The 19,647-nt window shown below is 43.1% G+C and overlaps 1 protein-coding gene across 1 annotated transcript in view; it reads left to right on the forward strand.

Annotated features, from left to right (window-relative positions):
* The window catches only part of LOC133659918 (ATP-dependent translocase ABCB1-like), a 139,186-nt gene that overhangs the window by 68,100 nt on the left and 51,439 nt on the right, over positions 1-19,647 (forward strand). The window contains exons 9-15 of the mRNA XM_062062783.1: positions 11-135; positions 3,552-3,723; positions 3,826-3,939; positions 16,142-16,252; positions 16,325-16,450; positions 16,611-16,814; positions 16,894-17,064. Coding sequence (XP_061918767.1) covers positions 11-135; positions 3,552-3,723; positions 3,826-3,939; positions 16,142-16,252; positions 16,325-16,450; positions 16,611-16,814; positions 16,894-17,064 — 1,023 coding nt within the window. The remainder of the gene's footprint in view (positions 1-10; positions 136-3,551; positions 3,724-3,825; positions 3,940-16,141; positions 16,253-16,324; positions 16,451-16,610; positions 16,815-16,893; positions 17,065-19,647) is intronic.

Consider the following 19,647-nt stretch of genomic DNA (forward strand, 5'->3'; position numbering starts at 1 on the left):
CTCTCCCTAGATGCTGACATCATTCACATCTAAAGAACAGGCTGCCTATGCTAAAGCAGGGGCCGTGGCACAGGAGGTACTTTCTTCGATCAGAACTGTGTTTGCTTTCAGTGGTCAGCAGAAAGAGATTGACAGGTTAGTCCAGGATGTTGACGATGTAAATGTACATCCATCTACAACCATTCTCTTGTTCACATTATATTATAAAATCAATGTGCCAGAATTGAGCATGAAATTAATACTTCTCTTGTAACCTAACATCATCTCTCGTATTGCCTCATTAGATCATACCTGTGCAAAATATGGTTGTGGGCTGGATACGGCAGTCTCGGCGTTTCAAAATTATTTTTTAAAAACCTTTAACATTGAAACCGATATGATGTACAGTAACGTTTTCAGATTACCGTAAATCTTGAACTATTGAAAGTATTCCAATGGTTGGAATCTTCTCTTTAGAATGATATTCGGGTTATTACAGTAATCTGTCACAGCAGCTCCAGGCAGATGAGGCTCGAAACAGAGTAGGCGGGGTTTGTTTACAGAGCAGCCAGCCTGGAACGTGAGTGTCAAGTACAGATGCCGAAGCTTATTTTTACAACAAAGTTCTGAAGAAAAGTAATATAACAGATTTGATGTTTTTTTACCCTTTGTGTTCCTATTTTGCTTGGTTTGTTGCATTTTTGTTAGCCTTTGCTTGATTGTAAAATATGTAAATCGAGGAGGTCTGAGAAGTAAAAGATGAGTGATGTTCATATGTTGTTAATATTCAGTGTTTTTCATTGTTCATGGTTGATATTATAAATCCCACATTCTTTATTTTCATGTACATTCTGGGTGTCTCATTCGGTAAAAAAACGGTAAAATTCCATTTCGTTTTTGTAGGTGGTCTGACATAACGTTTTTAGCATTCATCCATCCATCCATCCATCTTCTTCCGCTTATCCGAGGTCGGGTCGCGGGGGAAGCAGCCTAAGCAGGGAAGCCCAGACTTCCCTCTCCCCAGCCACTTCGTCTAGCTCTTCCCGGGGGATCCTGAGGCGTTCCCAGGCCAGCCGGGAGACATAGTCTTCCCAACGTGTCCTGGGTCTTCCCCGTGGCCTCCTACCGGTCGGACGTGCCCTAAACACCTCCCTAGGGAGGCGTTCGGGTGGCATCCTGACCAGATGCCCGAACCACCTCATCTGGCTCCTCTCGATGTGGAGAAGCAGTGGCTTTACTTTGAGCCCCTCCCGGATGACAGAGCTTCTCACCCTATCTCTAAGGGAGAGACCCGCCACCCGGCGGAGGAAACTCATTTCGGCCGCTTGTACCCGTGATCTTGTCCTTTCGGTCATAACCCAAAGCTCATGACCATAGGTGAGGATGGGAACGTAGATCGACCGGTAAATTGAGAGCTTTGCTTTGCGGCTCAGCTCCTTCTTCACCACAACGGACCGATACAGCGCCCGCATTACTGAAGACGCCGCACCGATCCGCCTGTCGATCTCACGAACCACTCTTCCCTCACTCGTGAACAAGACTCCGAGGTACTTTAACTCCTCCACTTGGGGCAAGATCTCCTCCCCAACCCGGAGATGGCACTCCACCCTTTTCCGGGCGAGAACCATGGACTCGGACTTGGAGGTGCTGATTCTCATCCCAGTCGCTTCACACTCAGCTGCGAACCGATCCAGTGAGAGCTGAAGATCCTGGCCAGATGAAGCCATCAGGACCACATCATCTGCAAAAAGCAGAGACCTAATCCCGCAGCCACCAAACCGGATCCCCTCAACGCCTTGACTGCGCCCAGAAATTCTGTCCATAAAAGTTATGAACAGAATCGGTGACAAAGGGCAGCCTTGGCTCACTGGAAACGTGTCCGACTTACTGCCGGCAATGCGGGCCAAGCTCTGACACTGATCATACAGGGAGCGGACCGCCACAATCAGACAGTCCGATACCCCATACTCTCTGAGCACTCCCCACAGGACTTCCCGAGGGACACGGTCGAATGCCTTTTCCAAGTCCACAAAGCAAATGTAGACTGGTTGGGCAAACTCCCATGCACCCTCAAGGACCCTGCCGAGAGTATAGAGCTGGTCCACAGTTCCACGACCAGGACGAAAACCACACTGTTCCTCCTGAATCCGAGGTTCGACTATCCGGCGTAGCCTCCTCTCCAGTACACCTGAATAGACCTTACCGGGAAGGCTGAGGAGTGTGATCCCCCGATAGTTAGAACACACCCTCCGGTTCCCCTTTTTAAAGAGAGGAACCACCACCCCGGTCTGCCAATCCAGAGGTACCGCCCCCAATGTCCACGCGATGCTGCAGAGTCTTGTCAACCAAGACAGCCCCACAGCATCCAGAGCCTTAAGGAACTCCGGGCGGATCTCATCCACCCCCGGGGCCCTGCCACCGAGGAGCTTTTTAACTACCTCAGCAACCTCAGCCCCAGAAATAGGAGAGCCCACCACAGATTCCCCAGGCACTGCTTCCTCATAGGAAGACGTGTTGGTGGGATTGAGGAGGTCTTCGAAGTATTCCCTCCACCGATCCACAACATCCGCAGTCGAGGTCAGCAGAACACCATCCTCACTATACACGGTGTTGATAGTGCACTGCTTCCCCTTCCTGAGGCGGCGGATGGTGGTCCAGAATCGCTTCGAAGCCGTCCGGAAGTCGTTTTCCATGGCTTCCCCGAACTCCTCCCATGTCCGAGTTTTTGCCTCCGCGACCGCTGAAGCCGCACACCGCTTGGCCTGTCGGTACCTGTCCGTTGCCTCAGGAGTCCTATGAGCCAAAAGAACCCGATAGGACTCCTTCTTCAGCTTGACGGCATCCCTCACCGCCGGTGTCCACCAACGGGTTCTAGGATTACCGCCACGACAGGCACCAACTACTTTGCGGCCACAGCTCCAATCAGCCGCCTCGACAATAGAGGTGCGGAACATGGTCCACTCGGACTCAATGTCCAGCACCTCCCTCGTGACATGTTCAAAGTTCTTCCGGTTTTTAGCATTCAATTACACATAATTGTGTTTTTGTATTCGTGTTCCTAAAAAAAGGGACACAAGGACATATACAGCAATTTTTACAGCTATACAGACATACATATATGTATACATATACATGTACATATACAGTATATATGTGTATGTATACATATACATGTACATATACAGTATATATGTGTATGTATCATATATATGTGTGTATATATATGTATATATACATATACATGTACATATACAGTATATATGTGTATGTATACATATATATGTGTGTATATATATGTATATATATATATATATATATATATATATATATATATATATATATATATATATATATATATATATATCTTACATATATCTTATACTGTATATATATATACAGTATATACATATATATACATACATACATGCATATATACAATAAATGCCCAGGTCTCCATTAGATTGTTCAAGAATACAAAAAGCAGTGTCACCTGAGCTATCCATAAGTATTTTCGATCTTCAGCTTTGTTTTAATTGAAACAATTCTTGTTTTGTCTTTCTGATGCTTCACAGGTATCAAAAGCACTTGGAGTATGCTAAGAAAATGGGATTAAAGGCAACGTTGAGTGCTAATGTTATCATTGGGTTCACTTATTTGATGTACTTCTTGGCTTTTGCTCCAGCCTTCTGGTATGGGAGCACACTCATTCTGAGTAATGAGTACACTGTGGGAACTGTCCTCGCAGTAAGTAGAGATGCTAGTATGTTAAATGTTACAAATTACATTTTCATTTAACAATAGCGCTCAAATAGAAGTGGAAAGCTAACAATAATGCTTGTGTGTTAGGTTTTATTTTCTTTGCTTCTTGGAGCGTTTGCATTGGGTCAGACGTCACCTAACATCCAATCTTTTGCCAGTGCTCGAGGATCTGCATACAAGGTGTACAACATCATTGACAATGTAAGCAATGGTACATTTTCTCATCCTAAGTTTATTGCGTCTGAGCTACGCAGAACAAAAACAAGCCTTTCTATTGATTTCTGCCTTTATAATATGTATTGGATTTTTCATTTGGAAAATAGCTTTTAAGAAACATTACTAAGATTGGAAAGCACAAACTCTTTGACATTTCTACATGTTTATATTAATTTCAAAATACAAATGTTGGGAACACACTAGTTACGAAGGAAGCAACACATAGCAGAACATTTAAAGGCCTACTGAAATTAAATTGTTTTATTTAAACGGGGATAGAAGATCCATTCTATGTGTCATACTTGATCATTTCACGATATTGCCATATTTTTGCTGAAAGGATTTAGTATAGAACAACGACGATAAAGTTCGCAACTTTTGGTCTCTTATAAAAAAAGCCTTGCCCCTACCGGAAGTAGCCTGACGTAGTCAGTTGATCGCCTCCTCATATTTTCCTGTTTTCAATGCAGCTAGAGCGATTCGGACCGAGAAAGCGACGATTATCCCATTAATTTGAGCGAGGATGAAAGATTTGTGGATGAGGAATGTTAGAGTGACGGACTAGAATGCAGTGCAAGACATATCTTTTTTCGCTCTGACCGTAACTTAGGTACAAGCTGGCTCATTGGATTCCACACTCTCTCCTTTTTCTATTGTGGATCACGCATTTGTATTTTAAACCACCTCGGATATTATATCCTCTTGAAAATGAGAGTCGAGAACGCGAAATGGACATTCACAGTGACTTTTATCTCCACGACAATACATCGACGAAACACTTTAGCTACGGAGCTAACGTGATAGCATCGTACTTAACTGCATATAGAAAAAAAATCCCTGACTGGAAGGATAGACAGAAGATCAACAATACTATTAAACCATGGACATGTAAATACACGGTTAATGCTTTCCAGCCTGGCGAAGGTTAACAATGCTGTTGCTAACGACGCCATTGAAGCTAACTTAGCTAGGGAGCTAACGTGATAGCATCGGGCTCAAATGCAGATAGAAACAAAATACATAAACCCCTGACTGGAAGGATAGACAGAAAATCAACAATACTATTAAACCATGAACATGTAAATACATGGTTAATGCTTTCCAGCTTGGCGAAGCTTAAAAATGCTGTTGCTAATGACGCCATTGAAGCTAACTTATTATAACGGGACCTCACAGAGCTATGATAAAAACATTAGCGCTCCACCTACGCCAGCCATTCCTCATCTGCTCATCAACACCCGTGCTCACCTGCGTTCCAGCGATCGACGGAAGGACGAAGGACTTCACCACGATCATCCGTGCGGTCGGTGGCTAGCGTCGGCTTGCGCGTCTGCTATCCGAGTCGAAGTCTTCCTGGTTGTGGTGCTGTAGTCCGCCGCTAATACACCGATCCCACCTACAACTTTCTTCTTTGCAGTCTTCATTGTTCATTAAACAAATTGCAAAAGATTCACCAACACAGATGTCCAGAATACTGTGGAATTGTGAGATTAAAACAGCTATTTTGTATTGGATTCAATGGGGTCCGATACTTCTGTTTCACTGGTTACGTCACGCGCATACGTCATCATCCAAAGGCGTTTTCAACCGGAAGTTTAGCGGGAAATTTAAAATTGCACTTTATAAGTTAACCCGGCCGTATTGGCATGTGTTGCAATGTTAAGATTTCATCATTGATATATAAACTATCAGACTGCGTGGTCGGTAGTAGTGGGTTTCAGTAGGCCCTTAATAGATGATACAGTTTCACACCACAATAATTTCATGAAGCATTTATTATGAAGCAATATAATAAAAGTACAACTTGGAATAGTTCAACCAGGCTAAAGTATGTTAATAGGATATTGATGGATGGATAAGAGATCTGCTTCCAATTAATTAGAAAAATGTCTGTTCAGTTATTATTTTGAGGTGTGTCGCATTAGAGTGTTGAAGCCTGAACGTATTTTGGAGGACTAATAGCACTAACAGTTAATGTTGAAGGGTTTCCGATGATAAAAAGGAGCAACTTACAAGCAGGTCAGTGTTTTGAAATCAAAACATCAAAAATTGTTCAGTTTTGGACAGAGAAAAAACATCAAGCAGGGGCAAAGCCACAGCGACTGCGCCTATCGTCTAAAATCAGGGTATATATTTCTGCCAATTTGGCTTTAGAAAAGGGGGGTTCAACTGTATGAGCCCTAGGCAAGCACATGATGATGTAGAGCTCATTCTATCAATTGCTTTAGCCCGCCAGTCATCATTGAAATTCACATTTAAATCTTTTTGAGTACAGGTTTGGAGGACATTATACCGCTATATACCCCGGATATAGAGCTTTCTGATTGGAATTTAATTTCAAGAATTTTTCCTAGGGCAAAGTAGGGGGTGGTGAAGGAAAGAGAGGATAGATACTGAGTGCGAATTAAGTGTCTTACTTGTAAGTAACAAAAAAAATTTAAGTGTGGAAGGCCGAATTTTAGTCAGGACTGTAAAACTGAAAAAACATCCTTTTCATATAAATCCAGGAAACAATTAAAGCCTTTTCCTTTCACAGAGTACATGACACATCTAAATCCGTGGGAGATAGGTGGTTGTCAGAGATGAGGATAAGAATTTGAAATGGCGGCGAAGCTGATACCAAAACAATACAATCGGGTTTTCGGTGTGCTTGAAGGGGGCATTTGGGAGAGGAAAACACAGCAGCGCAGAGAGAGAACAATATTTTGGGTCAATAGATCTCCAGGAGGTGTTAACTGCATGGAACTGTTGTGGTGAGGGTCATGGTCTCAGTTTATTTCGAACATGCCAATAGGAGGAGGCAGAGCTTCCTACCCCTTTTCGTATCATAACAGTTATGATATTTTTTGAAGATTAGCTGATCAGTAGTAACACATTAAAGTTTGGTAAAGTTTGGTAGGGCAATGCCCCCTCCAAATGTACTAATTTATAGTATTTTCCTACTATTTCTGGGGTGATTTCCTCCCCAAATGCATGATGTAATAAGCTTATTCAATGATTGAAAGAACAATGTGTTATGATCCGCTGCCCGGATCATATTTCTGTTTATGTTTTCTTGTCACATGTGTTTTCAGCACCTTGAGTTTTGTTAGTTTCTGTTGCCATGACTACAGATTGCTCACACCTGCCTCTGGTAGATCGGTAGGTTGGAGTTCAAATCCCAGCCGAGTCATACCAAAGACTATAAAAATGGGACCCATAACCTCCCTGCTTGGCACTCAGCAACAAAGGGTTGGAGTTGGGGGTTAAATCACCAAAATGATTCCCGGGCGCGGCGCCGCTGCTGCCCACTGCTCCCCAAGGGGATGGGACAAATGCAGAGGACAAATTTCACCACATTTAGTGTGTGTGTGACAATCATTGGTACTTTAATCTTAATCTTTAGTGTTCGGGACGCGCACCTGTTGCCCGGGCGCTAATCAGAGGGCTATTTAGTTTACGCGCTGGCCTCACTCGGCCTGGTGGTCTTGTTTGCTCCCATGCAACAAGTTACGCTCTCGTTTACGCTCATAGTCTGTATTTTGTTACTAGCATCTTTTGGCTACTCTTTTGTTTTCCGTGCCGTGGGCACCGAGCAGCATATTTTGGTCTGCAACTAAAATAAATAATTTATTCTTACCTGCAAGCCGCTTCCTGACATCCCTCTGCAATTTGAAAAGACGACCTCCGGAATCACAATGCCACGCAAGCGTAACAGAAGACCACCAGCCGACAGTCTTTTCGAAGAGGGCGTGGAGGATTCCGGCTACGAGACGTAGCTGGTCTTAAAGGCGATGGAGACAGAGACTCTCCGGTATTCCCCTTTGGAGCGCGAAGACCTTTTGTGGGGGCCTAACGGTTCGTTGGTCCAAATCGACTCCATCTGGCCCAGGGATGTCCGCTCACAGCCAGCCCGAACGCGTCAGCGAAAGCGGAAGTCACCCAAGAAGACTTCGGCTCGCGGCAAAGACGCTCCAATCCCGCAATTTTTCCCTCCGGGGCACAGACAGCTACAAGCAGCCCAGGAGTCCCCTCTTCATTGGTCTGGTAATTCCATCGATCACTTTACCAAAGATTTCTCTGACTGGCCTGTCAATCACGGGGACTTCAGCTATAACGTCATTCCGTCGGCACCCCCTGATGACACGCTCCCTGATGGCGTTGCCCCGTCCAGTTTTGATGACGTCATGGACAAAGACATTTTTTAAAATTCTGTTAATTCTTGCTGTCAGCCACTTCCTAAGGACTTTAATTCAATAATTAAACACTATCAGGACATTTTTGTAAATTTTAGGTCTAGTCAGTCCCAGTCACCACCTGACTTTCAAGCTCTACCTCAAGTGACTTTGGTTCCGCCCCCAGTAACTATTGCTCCGCCCACAGCACATATTTTTTCCCCTGTTCTCCCACCCAGTCTCTAGAAGGGGGTGCAAATAGACAATTTGGAGGGGAGGATTCTGCCCTCCTCCTGACCTCCCTCCACCCACCCCTAAAGACTGTTCCAGACAGCACAGAACGCGTCTGGTATCCGCTTCTTGAGGGGGGGGGCTAGTGCTGGGAGCTGTGCTACGGAGGTAGCACAGCTGCGCCCAGCCAAGCCGCAACCCCCTGCCCGGCCACGCTACCAGTCCTTCGGCGTGCTAAGCCGCAACCCCCCTGCCCAGCCACCGCCACCAGTCCTTTGGCCACCAGACCCTTCCCCGGTGGATTCAGGGGCAGGTGGCCTGGCGACCCTCCGCCAAGACCTCCCTCCACCCTCCCTTGACTTGTGAGCTGCCTTGTAGTTGGGGGGGGTTTAGTTTTTCCAGGGTACATCTGGAATCTGTCCCTTAAGGGGGGGGGGGGGGGGGGTACTGTTATGATCCGCTGCCCGGATCATATTTCCGTTTATGTTTTCTTGTCACGTGTTTTCAGCACCTTGAGTTTTGTTAGTTTCTGTTGCCATGACTACAGATTGCTCACACCTGCCTCTGGTTAGTGTTCGGGACGCGCACCTGTTGCCCGGGCGCTAATCAGAGGGCTATTTAGTTTACGCGCTGGCCTCACTCGGCCTGGTGGTCTTGTTTGCTCTCATGCAGCAAGTTACGCTCTCGTTTACGCTCATAGTCTGTATTTTGTTACTAGCATCTTTTGGCTACTCTTTTGTTTTCCGTGCCGTGGGCACCGAGCAGCATATTTTGGTCTGCAACTAAAATAAATAATTTATTCTTACCTGCAAGCCGCTTCCTGACATTCCTCTGCAATTTGAAAAGACGACCTCCGGCATCACTATGCCTCGCAAGCGTAACACAATGTTTTTAAAGAGACTTAATGGGCAGCCCTGTTGTGTCCCAAATGTTGGTGGAAAATAATCAGCTCTAGTATCTCCTCCACTTATATACCAAGATGTCGCTGCTCCGTTCGGCTGCCTCTCCACGCTCTCGTCACAAGATTTGCGTATTTTGGTTAATTTGTGTAGTTTTTTTGTTTGTTTTACTTCAACCAACGGCACAACAATTGTTTACGACCGACATACTCTTCTGGACATAAATTCAAAAACAACTCACCAACTTCAACGAAGCTCGGACCTCTTGAAGCAACTGACGGCAGAATTGATAGTCCATGGCAACGCTGGTAACAACAACAAAGGAGAATGGCGGACACACCATCGATACCGTGGCACCCGAGGGGAATAAGGAACCGCGTCAGAAGACGTGCGAGCCGGACGCCTCTCCCTTCTATCCTGCTCTCCAACGTCCAGTCAATTGAGAACAAGCTGGACGACATCAGGGTGAGGATTAAGTTCCAGCGAGACATCAGAGACTGTAACGTCCTGTGTTTCACTGAGACCTGGCTTACACCGGAGGTTCCAGACCACGCCATCAGCCTGGAGCCCTTCTCCGTGTACCGGAGCGACAGGAACGAGTCGTCGGGGAAATCGAGAGGCGGAGGCGTGTGTTTTATGGTGAATAAACAATGGTGTGGACCGCAGTGTGGAGAAGATAGGGGAACACTGCTCACCGGACCTGGAGTTTCTAATCATCAAAGGCCGCCTGTTCCCTCTAACAAGGGAGCTAACATCAGTCATACTCATCGGAGTATACGTTCCACCCCAGGCCAACGTTGAGGCCGCACTTTCAGAGCTCTACGACCAGGTAAATAAACTCCAGACAGCTCATGTTGATGGTGCTATTGTAGTTGCTGGAGACTTTAATAAGGCAAAACTTAAAACGGTATTACCAACGTTTTACCAACCTACAGCGGAGGGCGCGCGACCGGCGACATGCACGCGTACAAGACAGCTTGCTATGACGTCAGGCGCGTAGTGAAGCAGGCAAAGGGATGATACAGGGACAAAGTAGAGTTTAAATTTCAGCAGGCCGACTCCAGAGCTTTATGGCAAGGACTCAGAACGATGACAGACTACAAAGGCAGCCCTCCCACAGTGAATGCTGAAGTCTCCCTGGCAAATGAGCTAAATACCTTTTATGCACGGTTTGATGCTGCAAGTTCAAACAGCAGCCTTCATGACGCCGCAAAAGAGGGTATGGCCACTGGCAATGGAGACTCAGCATTCAGGATAAAAGAACACGACGTGAGGAGAACCTTTAAGATGGTGAATACCAGGAAAGTCACAGGGCCAGACGGCATCCCCGGTTGCGTCCTAAAAGTCTGTGCTGACCAACTGGCACCGGTATTCACAGACATATTTGTCTGTCATCCCAACCTGTCTGAAAAAATCCACCATTGTCCCTGTTCCAAAGAAATCTGCCCCTGCCTGCCTCAACGACTACCGCCCCGTAGCCCTCACCCCCATAGCCATGAAGTGCTTTGAGAAGCTAATCAAAGACCACATATGCTCCGCCCTCCCCCCCACTATAGACCCCCTGCAATTTGCATACAGATCAACTGACGATGCAGTTGCACACGTATTGCATACCGCCACCCAAGCAACTGCCTCTTCTCACTGCTGCGGTCAGTCAAACGCTACCGGAGTCTCATGGCCAACACGGAGAGACTCAGGAGGAGTTTATACCCCCAAGCCATCAGACTGCTCACCTGCATCGCTAGTTAACACCTTATCACAATTGCACAAAACCGCACGCACCAGAATCATTTTACTTACCACTATAATTACCGGACTACAATACTGGTCATTCAATGTCTGTAAATAATGTAAAAACAAGAGTATAAAGAAGTCATACTGTTCCATTACCTTTTTTCATACTACTGTCACTACTCAACTGCCAAAGAACTGTAGACACCTTAATATTTGTTGCTTCCTATACTGTATATTATATTATATTGTTAGATATTGCACTGGTACTGTATTTGACTACTGTACTTCTATTTGTACTGATACCTCTACCATAACTACTGTAACTTATTGTGCAACTTATTGTCTTGTAATTAATGTACATTAGAGCTATTCAAATGTGTGTCTTTTTTTGTATTTAGTGTATTAGATTCTGTAACTAGTGTTTGGATCCCACTGTACGCAATACCTGAAGAGCATGGAAAAAAGCATTTCACTGTGGTGTACTCTGCATGTGACGAATAAAACTTAAAACACTTGCTTAAGGGTCAGTATATAAGAAATGAGCTAAAGCAATCACCAAAACCACAATTTCTAAGAACAGTAAATAAATACCACCATTTACCTGATCAAAGGCCTTTTCAGCATCTAACAATATCGCAACTTCAGGATGTTTTGACTTTGGGATCGAAAAAATTATGTTCATTAATGTTCGGATATTGAAGAAAGAATGACGCCCTTTAATTAATCCTGTCTGCTCCTTAGAGAAAATGTCTGGCAAAACTGTCTCTATCCTTCTTAAGTAAGAGAGAGATTGACTCACAGTGTACATCTAGGAGAAGTGGGGCGAGTTTGCGATTCAATTTCTTAAATAACTCTGTGGGGTAGCCATCGGGAACAGGGGCTTTGTTACTTTGCATTAAAGGGCAACTGCACTTTTTGGGGGGAATGTTGCCTATTGTTCACAATCATTATGAGAGACAAGAACACAAATATTTTTTTTGCAATTTTAAATATAAGAAAAAAAAACGCTTGAAAGATGAGTCAGGAGAGGGGGATGAAAGCGATTTGGACGCTACAAATATGGAGCTTGGAGCAAAGCTATTTCAACATAAATGGATTGCTCACCCAAAATCAACAAGAAACGTCCCCGGTCAGCTGGACCAGACCAACAACTGTCCATCGACATACAGGTCACACTGAGGGTGGCCGTTTAAACAACTTTAACACTGTTACAAATATGCGCCACACTGAACCCCCCACCATCTCCCGAATTCGGAGGTCTCAAGGTTGGCAAGTATGATGACGTGCTGTGTGTATCATGATCGATATTAAAGTGACTCGCTCTGTACGTCACGGCCGCACAGCAGCATGCAGACAAAAAAAAAGTACCTGTATTTTTCAGACAGCATAGAATCATTTTTTATTATTAGTACCGCGGTACTTTATTAGTACCGGTATACCATACAACCCTACCCCACACACAGCAGCAGGAAAACTATTATATTAACTCATAATATAGGCTAAATACTGTTTTTACCTGGCAATATGGGAGAGTTCAGTAGGGCACAATGTTTGAAAATAATCCTCAGCCGTCAGAGAAGTGAGATTCATAAACTTCAGGAGATCAGGAGCCGATGTTCAGCTTTCAAGTCAGGGAACGCCGGGGAGTACAAACATGCCAAAAGAACATACTCTCTAAAACTTGAAAACTGTTACATGGACAACAACACAAGGAGTATGTGGAGGGAATACAGTCCATCTCCAATTACAGAGGCAACATAAGCAAAGTTGAAGTTGTTGACACACTGAACAGTTTCTATGTCAGATTTGACAGAAAGAACAGCAACACCCCCACAAAGTCCCCCCCATAACCCAGAGGAAACCGCACTACAAGTAACACACACAAAGGTCCTTCAGGCTCTGAAAAAGGTTAACCCCCACAAAGCTACAGGACCTGAGGGGGTGGCACCAAGAGTCCTAAAAGCCTGTGCTGAACAACTGGCAGAGGTGTACACAGATATCTTCAGCATCTCTCTCATGCAGGAAACCATCCCACACCTTTAAAGGCCTACTGAAATGCCATTTTTTAAATTTAAACGGGGATAGCAGATCTATTCTATGTGTCATACTTGATCATTTCGCGATATTGCCATATTTTTGCTGAAAGGATTTAGTATAGAACAACGACGATAAAGATCGCAACTTTTGGTATCTGATTAAAAAAAGGGCTTGCCCCTACCGGAAGTAGCGTGACGTAGTCAATTGAACATATACGCAAAGTTCCCTATTGTTTACAATGATGGCCGCATGAAGTGAGAGAGATTCGGACCGAGAAAGCGACAATTTCCCCATTAATTTGAGCGAGGATGAAAGATTTGTGCGCACGTACTGGCAAGCGATCAAATGTTTGGAAGCGCAGCTGCTACTCACGGTACCTGATATTCAGCTGGGAATGACTAAAACAGTAAATAAACACAAGACATATATATACTCTATTAGCCACAACACAACCAGGCTTATATTTAATATGCCACAAATTAATCCTGCATAAAAACACCTACGTGTTTGTTATGCTAGCTCCTAGCTCCTCTGCTAGCTCCTAGCTCCATAGAACACGCCAATACAATTCAAACACCTGATCAACACACACAATCACTCAGCCCAAAAGACCGTTCACCTAACCCAAGGTTCATAAAGCTTGTATATTTAAACAAAGTTACGTACGTGACGCGCACGTACGGTCAAGCGATCAAATGTTTGGAAGCCAAAGCTCCATACTCACGGTAGCACGTCTGCGTCTTTGTCATCCAAATCAAAGTAATCCTGGTAAGAGTCTGTGTTGTCCCAGTTCTCTACAGGCGTCTGTGTATCGAAGTCAAAAGTCCTCCTGGTTAGAGTCTCTGTTATCCGAGTTCTTCCATCTTGACTGCATCTTTCGGGAATGTAAACAATGAAACACCGCCTGTGTTGTGTTGCTGCTGACTTCCTTCGAAAAATACGTCCGCTTTGCACCAAGAACTTTCTTTTTTGCTTGCTCAGCTTCTTTCTCCATAATGCAATGAACATAATTGCAACAGATTCACCAACACAGATGTCCAGAATACACCCAGAATGAGATGAAAACAGCTATTTCGTATTGGCTTCAATGTGGAAGCCATACCCGTGTTCCCCGGGCTACGTCACGCGCATACGTCATCCTCAGAGGCGTTTCGAACCGGAAGTTTAGCGGAAAATTTAAAATTGCACTTTATAAATTAACCCGGCCGTATTGGCATGTGTTGCAATGTTAAGATTTCATCATTGATATATAAACTATCAGACTGCGTGGTCGGTAGTAGTGGGTTTCAGTAGGCCTTTAAATCATCTGTCATAGTTCCAGTCCCTAAAAAAATACACACAATCATGATGAATGACTTAAGGCCAGTGGCACTCACGACGGTGGCTATGAAGTGTCTGGAGAAGTTGGTCCTTCACCACATCAACTCTGTGATTCCAGACATTATAGACCCCCTACAGTTTGCTTACTGCACCAACAAATTGGTGGACGATGCGGTGGCCGTGGCACTTCACTCCACACTGGAACATCCGGACATTAACAACTTGTACGCACGCCTACTCTTTTTGGATTACAGCTCCGTCTTTAACACCATTCGTACAAAAAAAAGCTTGTTGGTAAGCTGAAAAACCTTGGAGTACCTTCACCCACCTGCAATTGGGTACTGGACTTCCTTATAGACAGAGCACAGGTAGTGAGGATGGGAACAAAGGTCTTTGCTGATCTCACAATCAGCACAGGAACCCCCCAGGGCTGGTGTCTCAGCCCTAAACTTTTCTCACTGTACAGATATGACTGCATCTCCCCCCCAGGACAATAACAGCGTCATCATCAAATATGCAGATGACACAACCATTCTCGGCCTCATCAGAGGGAGGGATGAATCCTCTTACCGGGAGCTGGTCCAAAAGTCACTGTCTATGGAAAGGACAAGGACTAAATTTTGAACATAGACAAGATAAAGGAGCTAATTCTGAACTTCAGGGTGAAAATCTTATTTTTTGTATTACTGACACAGTGTATAACGTCTGTACAGTTTAGTTTATTTATTTACCTGTTAATACAACATATTTATATATTTATTTCTTACTTAGTACTTTTTTTTACAATGCCATTGTATTTTCCAACTCTTGTTTTTGTAAAAGCTAACTCAGGGAGAAATGCACAAGAATTCCATGCATGTAGTAAGGGTCGATGTCAAGTCTGATAACAGCACAGCTCGGAGCTTATCAAGGTCCGGTCGTAGGGCATCGTAGCCGCCATGGCAGTCCGACATAGTGGCTGCCTTCCTGTCGGGTGATTCCTGCCCTTTCTCCTTCTGCCTAGTGCGGACCATCAGCATCAAACAGCCAGGGGTCGTAATATCTCAGCAAAAAGGTGTTTTGTGTCGTCTTTGGTGCTAATATGAATCAAATAGCTAAAAATGCTCGGGAGCCCCGTACAGCACGTTCTCTTCGCTTATTTGCTAACCGGATGGAACAGCCACTCAATACACCTTTAAAACTATTTTCCTTGCCAACATTTGGACTCACTGGTGACGATGGCAGAGAAGAGGACTGTGGAAAAACTAGTGAGCATCCTGGATGATGCCAGTCACCCTCTGCATACCGTTATCAGTAGCCAGAGGAGCCTGTTCAGTGCTAGACTGCTTCATCCCAAGTGCAAGACTAATAGACTAAAACACTCCTTTGTCCCACACACCATTAGACTGTACAACTCCTCTCTGGGGGGGGGGGGGGGGGGGGGGGGATACTAGGATGACAGGGGATGCAAAACAATAACAGTGCAATTCTTTTTCATAACATGGTCACTACTGCCTAGTTTCTCTTGTTATATTCTTATTTTACTGTTACATTTTAATTCTCATTGTTGCTTTTTATTTTTATTCTTATTGTAATATTTTTCTATTTTGTTTCCATTTATACCCCCATTATTTACTTTTTACTTTTTAAATTCGATCTCCATTCTGTACACTGCTGCTGGAATTAAAATTTTCCTGAGGGAACTCTCCTGAAGGAATCAAAGTACTATCTATCTATCTATCTATCTATCTATCTATCTATCTATCTATCTATCTATCTATCTATCTATCTATCTATCTATCTATCTATCTATCTATCTATTTTACTTTATAGAAACCAAGCATCGACAGCTATTCAGAACACGGCTACAAACCTGACCGTATCAATGGAATCATTGAGTTCAGGAACATCCACTTTAACTACCCCTCGAGGCCAGAAGTCAGAGTAAGCTCCTCACTGACACTGTTTAACTTAACTGATATTTGACTGTTCTATAATTGACACCGTATTATGCAGGTATTAAACAACTTATCCCTGAGTGTGAAGAGTGGACAGACCATTGCCTTAGTAGGAAGAAGTGGTTGTGGAAAAAGCACCACAATCCAGCTGTTGCAGAGGTTCTACGATATTCAAGAGGGGTCTGTAAGTACATATCCTTACTCTAAAAATATATTAATTGACAATAAATTAACACTGATGAATCCCGACCACAGAACTAACCAGTCCATCCATGCTTTGATTATCCAGGTATTTCTAATAATCAAGACAATTCAAAAATAATATTCTTGTCATCTCTTTGTAGATATATTTTGATGGCCATGACATCCGTTCTCTGAATGTCCGCTACCTGCGAGAGAAAATTGGAGTGGTGAGTCAAGAGCCTGTCCTTTTTGCTACCACCATCGCAGAGAACATTCGATACGGACGAACCGACGTGACGCAGCAGGAGATAGAGCAAGCTGCCATGGAGGCCAACGCTTATGACTTCATAATGAACCTTCCTGATGTAGGGCTTAATTTGTGACTTTACTTATAAACATATTTTACTGACACTTTCCACTGATGAGACTGTTGTCCTTGAGCAGAAGTTTGAGACACTGGTTGGCGATCGAGGGACTCAGATGAGTGGAGGACAGAAGCAAAGAATCGCAATTGCTCGAGTTCTTGTCCGTAACCCCAAAATCCTTCTGCTGGATGAAGCAACATCTGCTCTTGATGCCGAGAGTGAAACTGTGGTACAATCTGCACTGGACAAGGTACAAGCATATATTTAGGCACATGTTGAGGCATTTCTTTAAACTAAAACATTTTTATTCAAGTTTGTACTTGTGTGGTCCAAACATGTGTTAGTTATTTGGTATGTCCAAATTAGAGGTAACCCTTGTGAATAGGTAGATCACAACTGAATTGGTAGCTGGTTGCATCAGCCTTATGCACTTTTATTGTCTTTTATGTCATTTGTATTCTTTAATGTTTCCCTCTTGTTTTCATGTGTTTTTGACTTTATTTTTTGTCGACTTTTTGTATCTGCGCTGCAACCACATTATTTCACTATTGTGGAATAAATAGTCTATCCTATCCTATCCTATCCTACATCTTAGAGGCAGCACAATTGTGATAAACCCAGAAAACAATACGTTGTCTTTAAATTGTACAAATTTGCCGTAATTACAAACCCCGTTTCCATATGAGTTTGGAAATTGTGTTAAATGTAAATATAAACGAAATACAATTATTTGCAAATCATTTTCAACCCATATTCAGTTGAATATGCTACAAAGACAACATATTTGATGTTCAAATTGATAAACATTTTTTTTTTTTGCAAATTATCATTAACTTTAGAATTTGATGCCAGAAACACGTGACAAAGAAGTTGGGAAAGGTGGCAATAAATACTGATAAAGTTGAGAAATGCTCATCAAACACTTATTGCAGTCCAGACCTGTCTCCCATCGAAAATGTGTGGGGCATTATGAAGCGTAAAATACGACAGCGGAGACCCCGGACTGTTGAACGACTGAAGCTCTACATAAAACAAGAATGGGAAAGAATTCCACTTTCAAAGCTTCAACAATTAGTTTCGTCAGTTCCCAAACGTTTACTGAGTGTTGTTAAAAGGAAAGGCCATGTAACACAGTTATGAACATGCCCTTTCCCAACTACTTTGGCACGTGTTGCAGCCATGAAATTCTAAGTTAATTATTATTTGCAACAAAAAAAAAAAGTTTATGAGTTTGAACATCAAATATCTTGTCTTTGTAGTGTATTCAATTGAATATGGGTTGAAAAGGATTTGCAAATCATTGTATTCCGTTTATATTTACATCTAACACAATTTCCCAACTCATATGGAAACAGAGTTTGTATAAAGGTGGACACAGCAACAACAGAGGCATGAGACTGATTATATTATATGTTTAAATTGGACACACGTTTTGCATGAGGAAACATACCATGCCAGCAACGTTCCCTCTAAGGTGCGCGCCTGCGCAATTGTCCTCAGCGCACAGAAAATATATGCTGCGCAGAAAATATATGCTGCGCAGAAAATCAAAAATCCCATCTGAACTTTAAACAAAATAAACACATTACAATTTATTCTGTATGATTTTGCAATGCAACTCTGTGAGTGACAGGTGACAACAAGAGTGGCCCCAATGAATAAAACAATCTTTGTCAACACAGTTCAATTATCTGTCGAGAAGAATTCCATCAATCACTTTATTGAGCAAAACTGTTTGTAACCACACCAAAAATATGACTAAAAAAAACTTTTATCTATAAAAACTGGTAATTTTCTGCCATACAAACCAGGCTTAAACCAACTGTGTCATCCGTCGTTTCAACAGAAGCCGCTCGCTCGCTCACCTGCACCAATAGGCTAGTGACTAACTGTCAAAAAGGGCTTTAGTTTTTGAGATACCCCTACCGGAGGCAGAACAAGATCTAACAATGTTTTTCCTCATCTCTAAGGTCTACCATATATGAAATGGGTTCTTAGGTTAAAATATTTTACTGCAAACATTGTTAAATTGATACATATTGTCATACACCCCAAACTTAAAAAATAACAAAAATACAGCCTGGCCGTATGGGAGTTAAGCCATATAAACTTATGTAGATTAATAACACAAGCTCTGACAGCTTTGAAACTTGACATAATTGTGGTCAGGAAGTTGCTTTACCTATTAGAAAAAACTGGATGTGAATATCTTGATGTGTGTAACATATAGAGACCTTTGAACACTTGCCTAAAATAAGCGGACATACAAAAAATGAATATCTATGCAGAATATTCTAATTTACTTTGTAGTTGCTTTGCCAGGTATTGTCATAAACACACACATCATGGCTTTTTGGAAAGATGGGGCTGTGCTGAATCCAGTGATACCAAATATATGAATATAGCATGTATAGTCAGTGTGTTACATCACTAAGTGTATGAGGTGTCCCAAATGAAAGAAAGTGAAACATTGACACATGGTTGTGATGAATCCAGCAATGCCAAATATGTAAATACTATTATCATTTATCACTAAATATATAAACTGTCCCAAATAAAAGAATATGTTGCATTGCATAACAATGTATTGTACTGTACCGTTTGACATCACCGGGGGATGGGGCACACAGCTCATACTCAACATAATCAAGTCTCCACAGCCCATTATCAATGGTGACAAGAAAGTTGACCGATTCAATGTTACTGCAAAGTAAGTCACTAGAGGTAAGCGCTACTCTTTATTTATGATGCAATAAATAATAGTATATTTCACATGACACCATATACAGTTAATATGGAAAAAAATATCCAGTAGAATCAGTTTAAATTTAAA

This window comes from Entelurus aequoreus, linkage group LG11 (genome assembly GCF_033978785.1).
Source record: "Entelurus aequoreus isolate RoL-2023_Sb linkage group LG11, RoL_Eaeq_v1.1, whole genome shotgun sequence".
NCBI classification, from domain to species: domain Eukaryota; kingdom Metazoa; phylum Chordata; class Actinopteri; order Syngnathiformes; family Syngnathidae; genus Entelurus; species Entelurus aequoreus.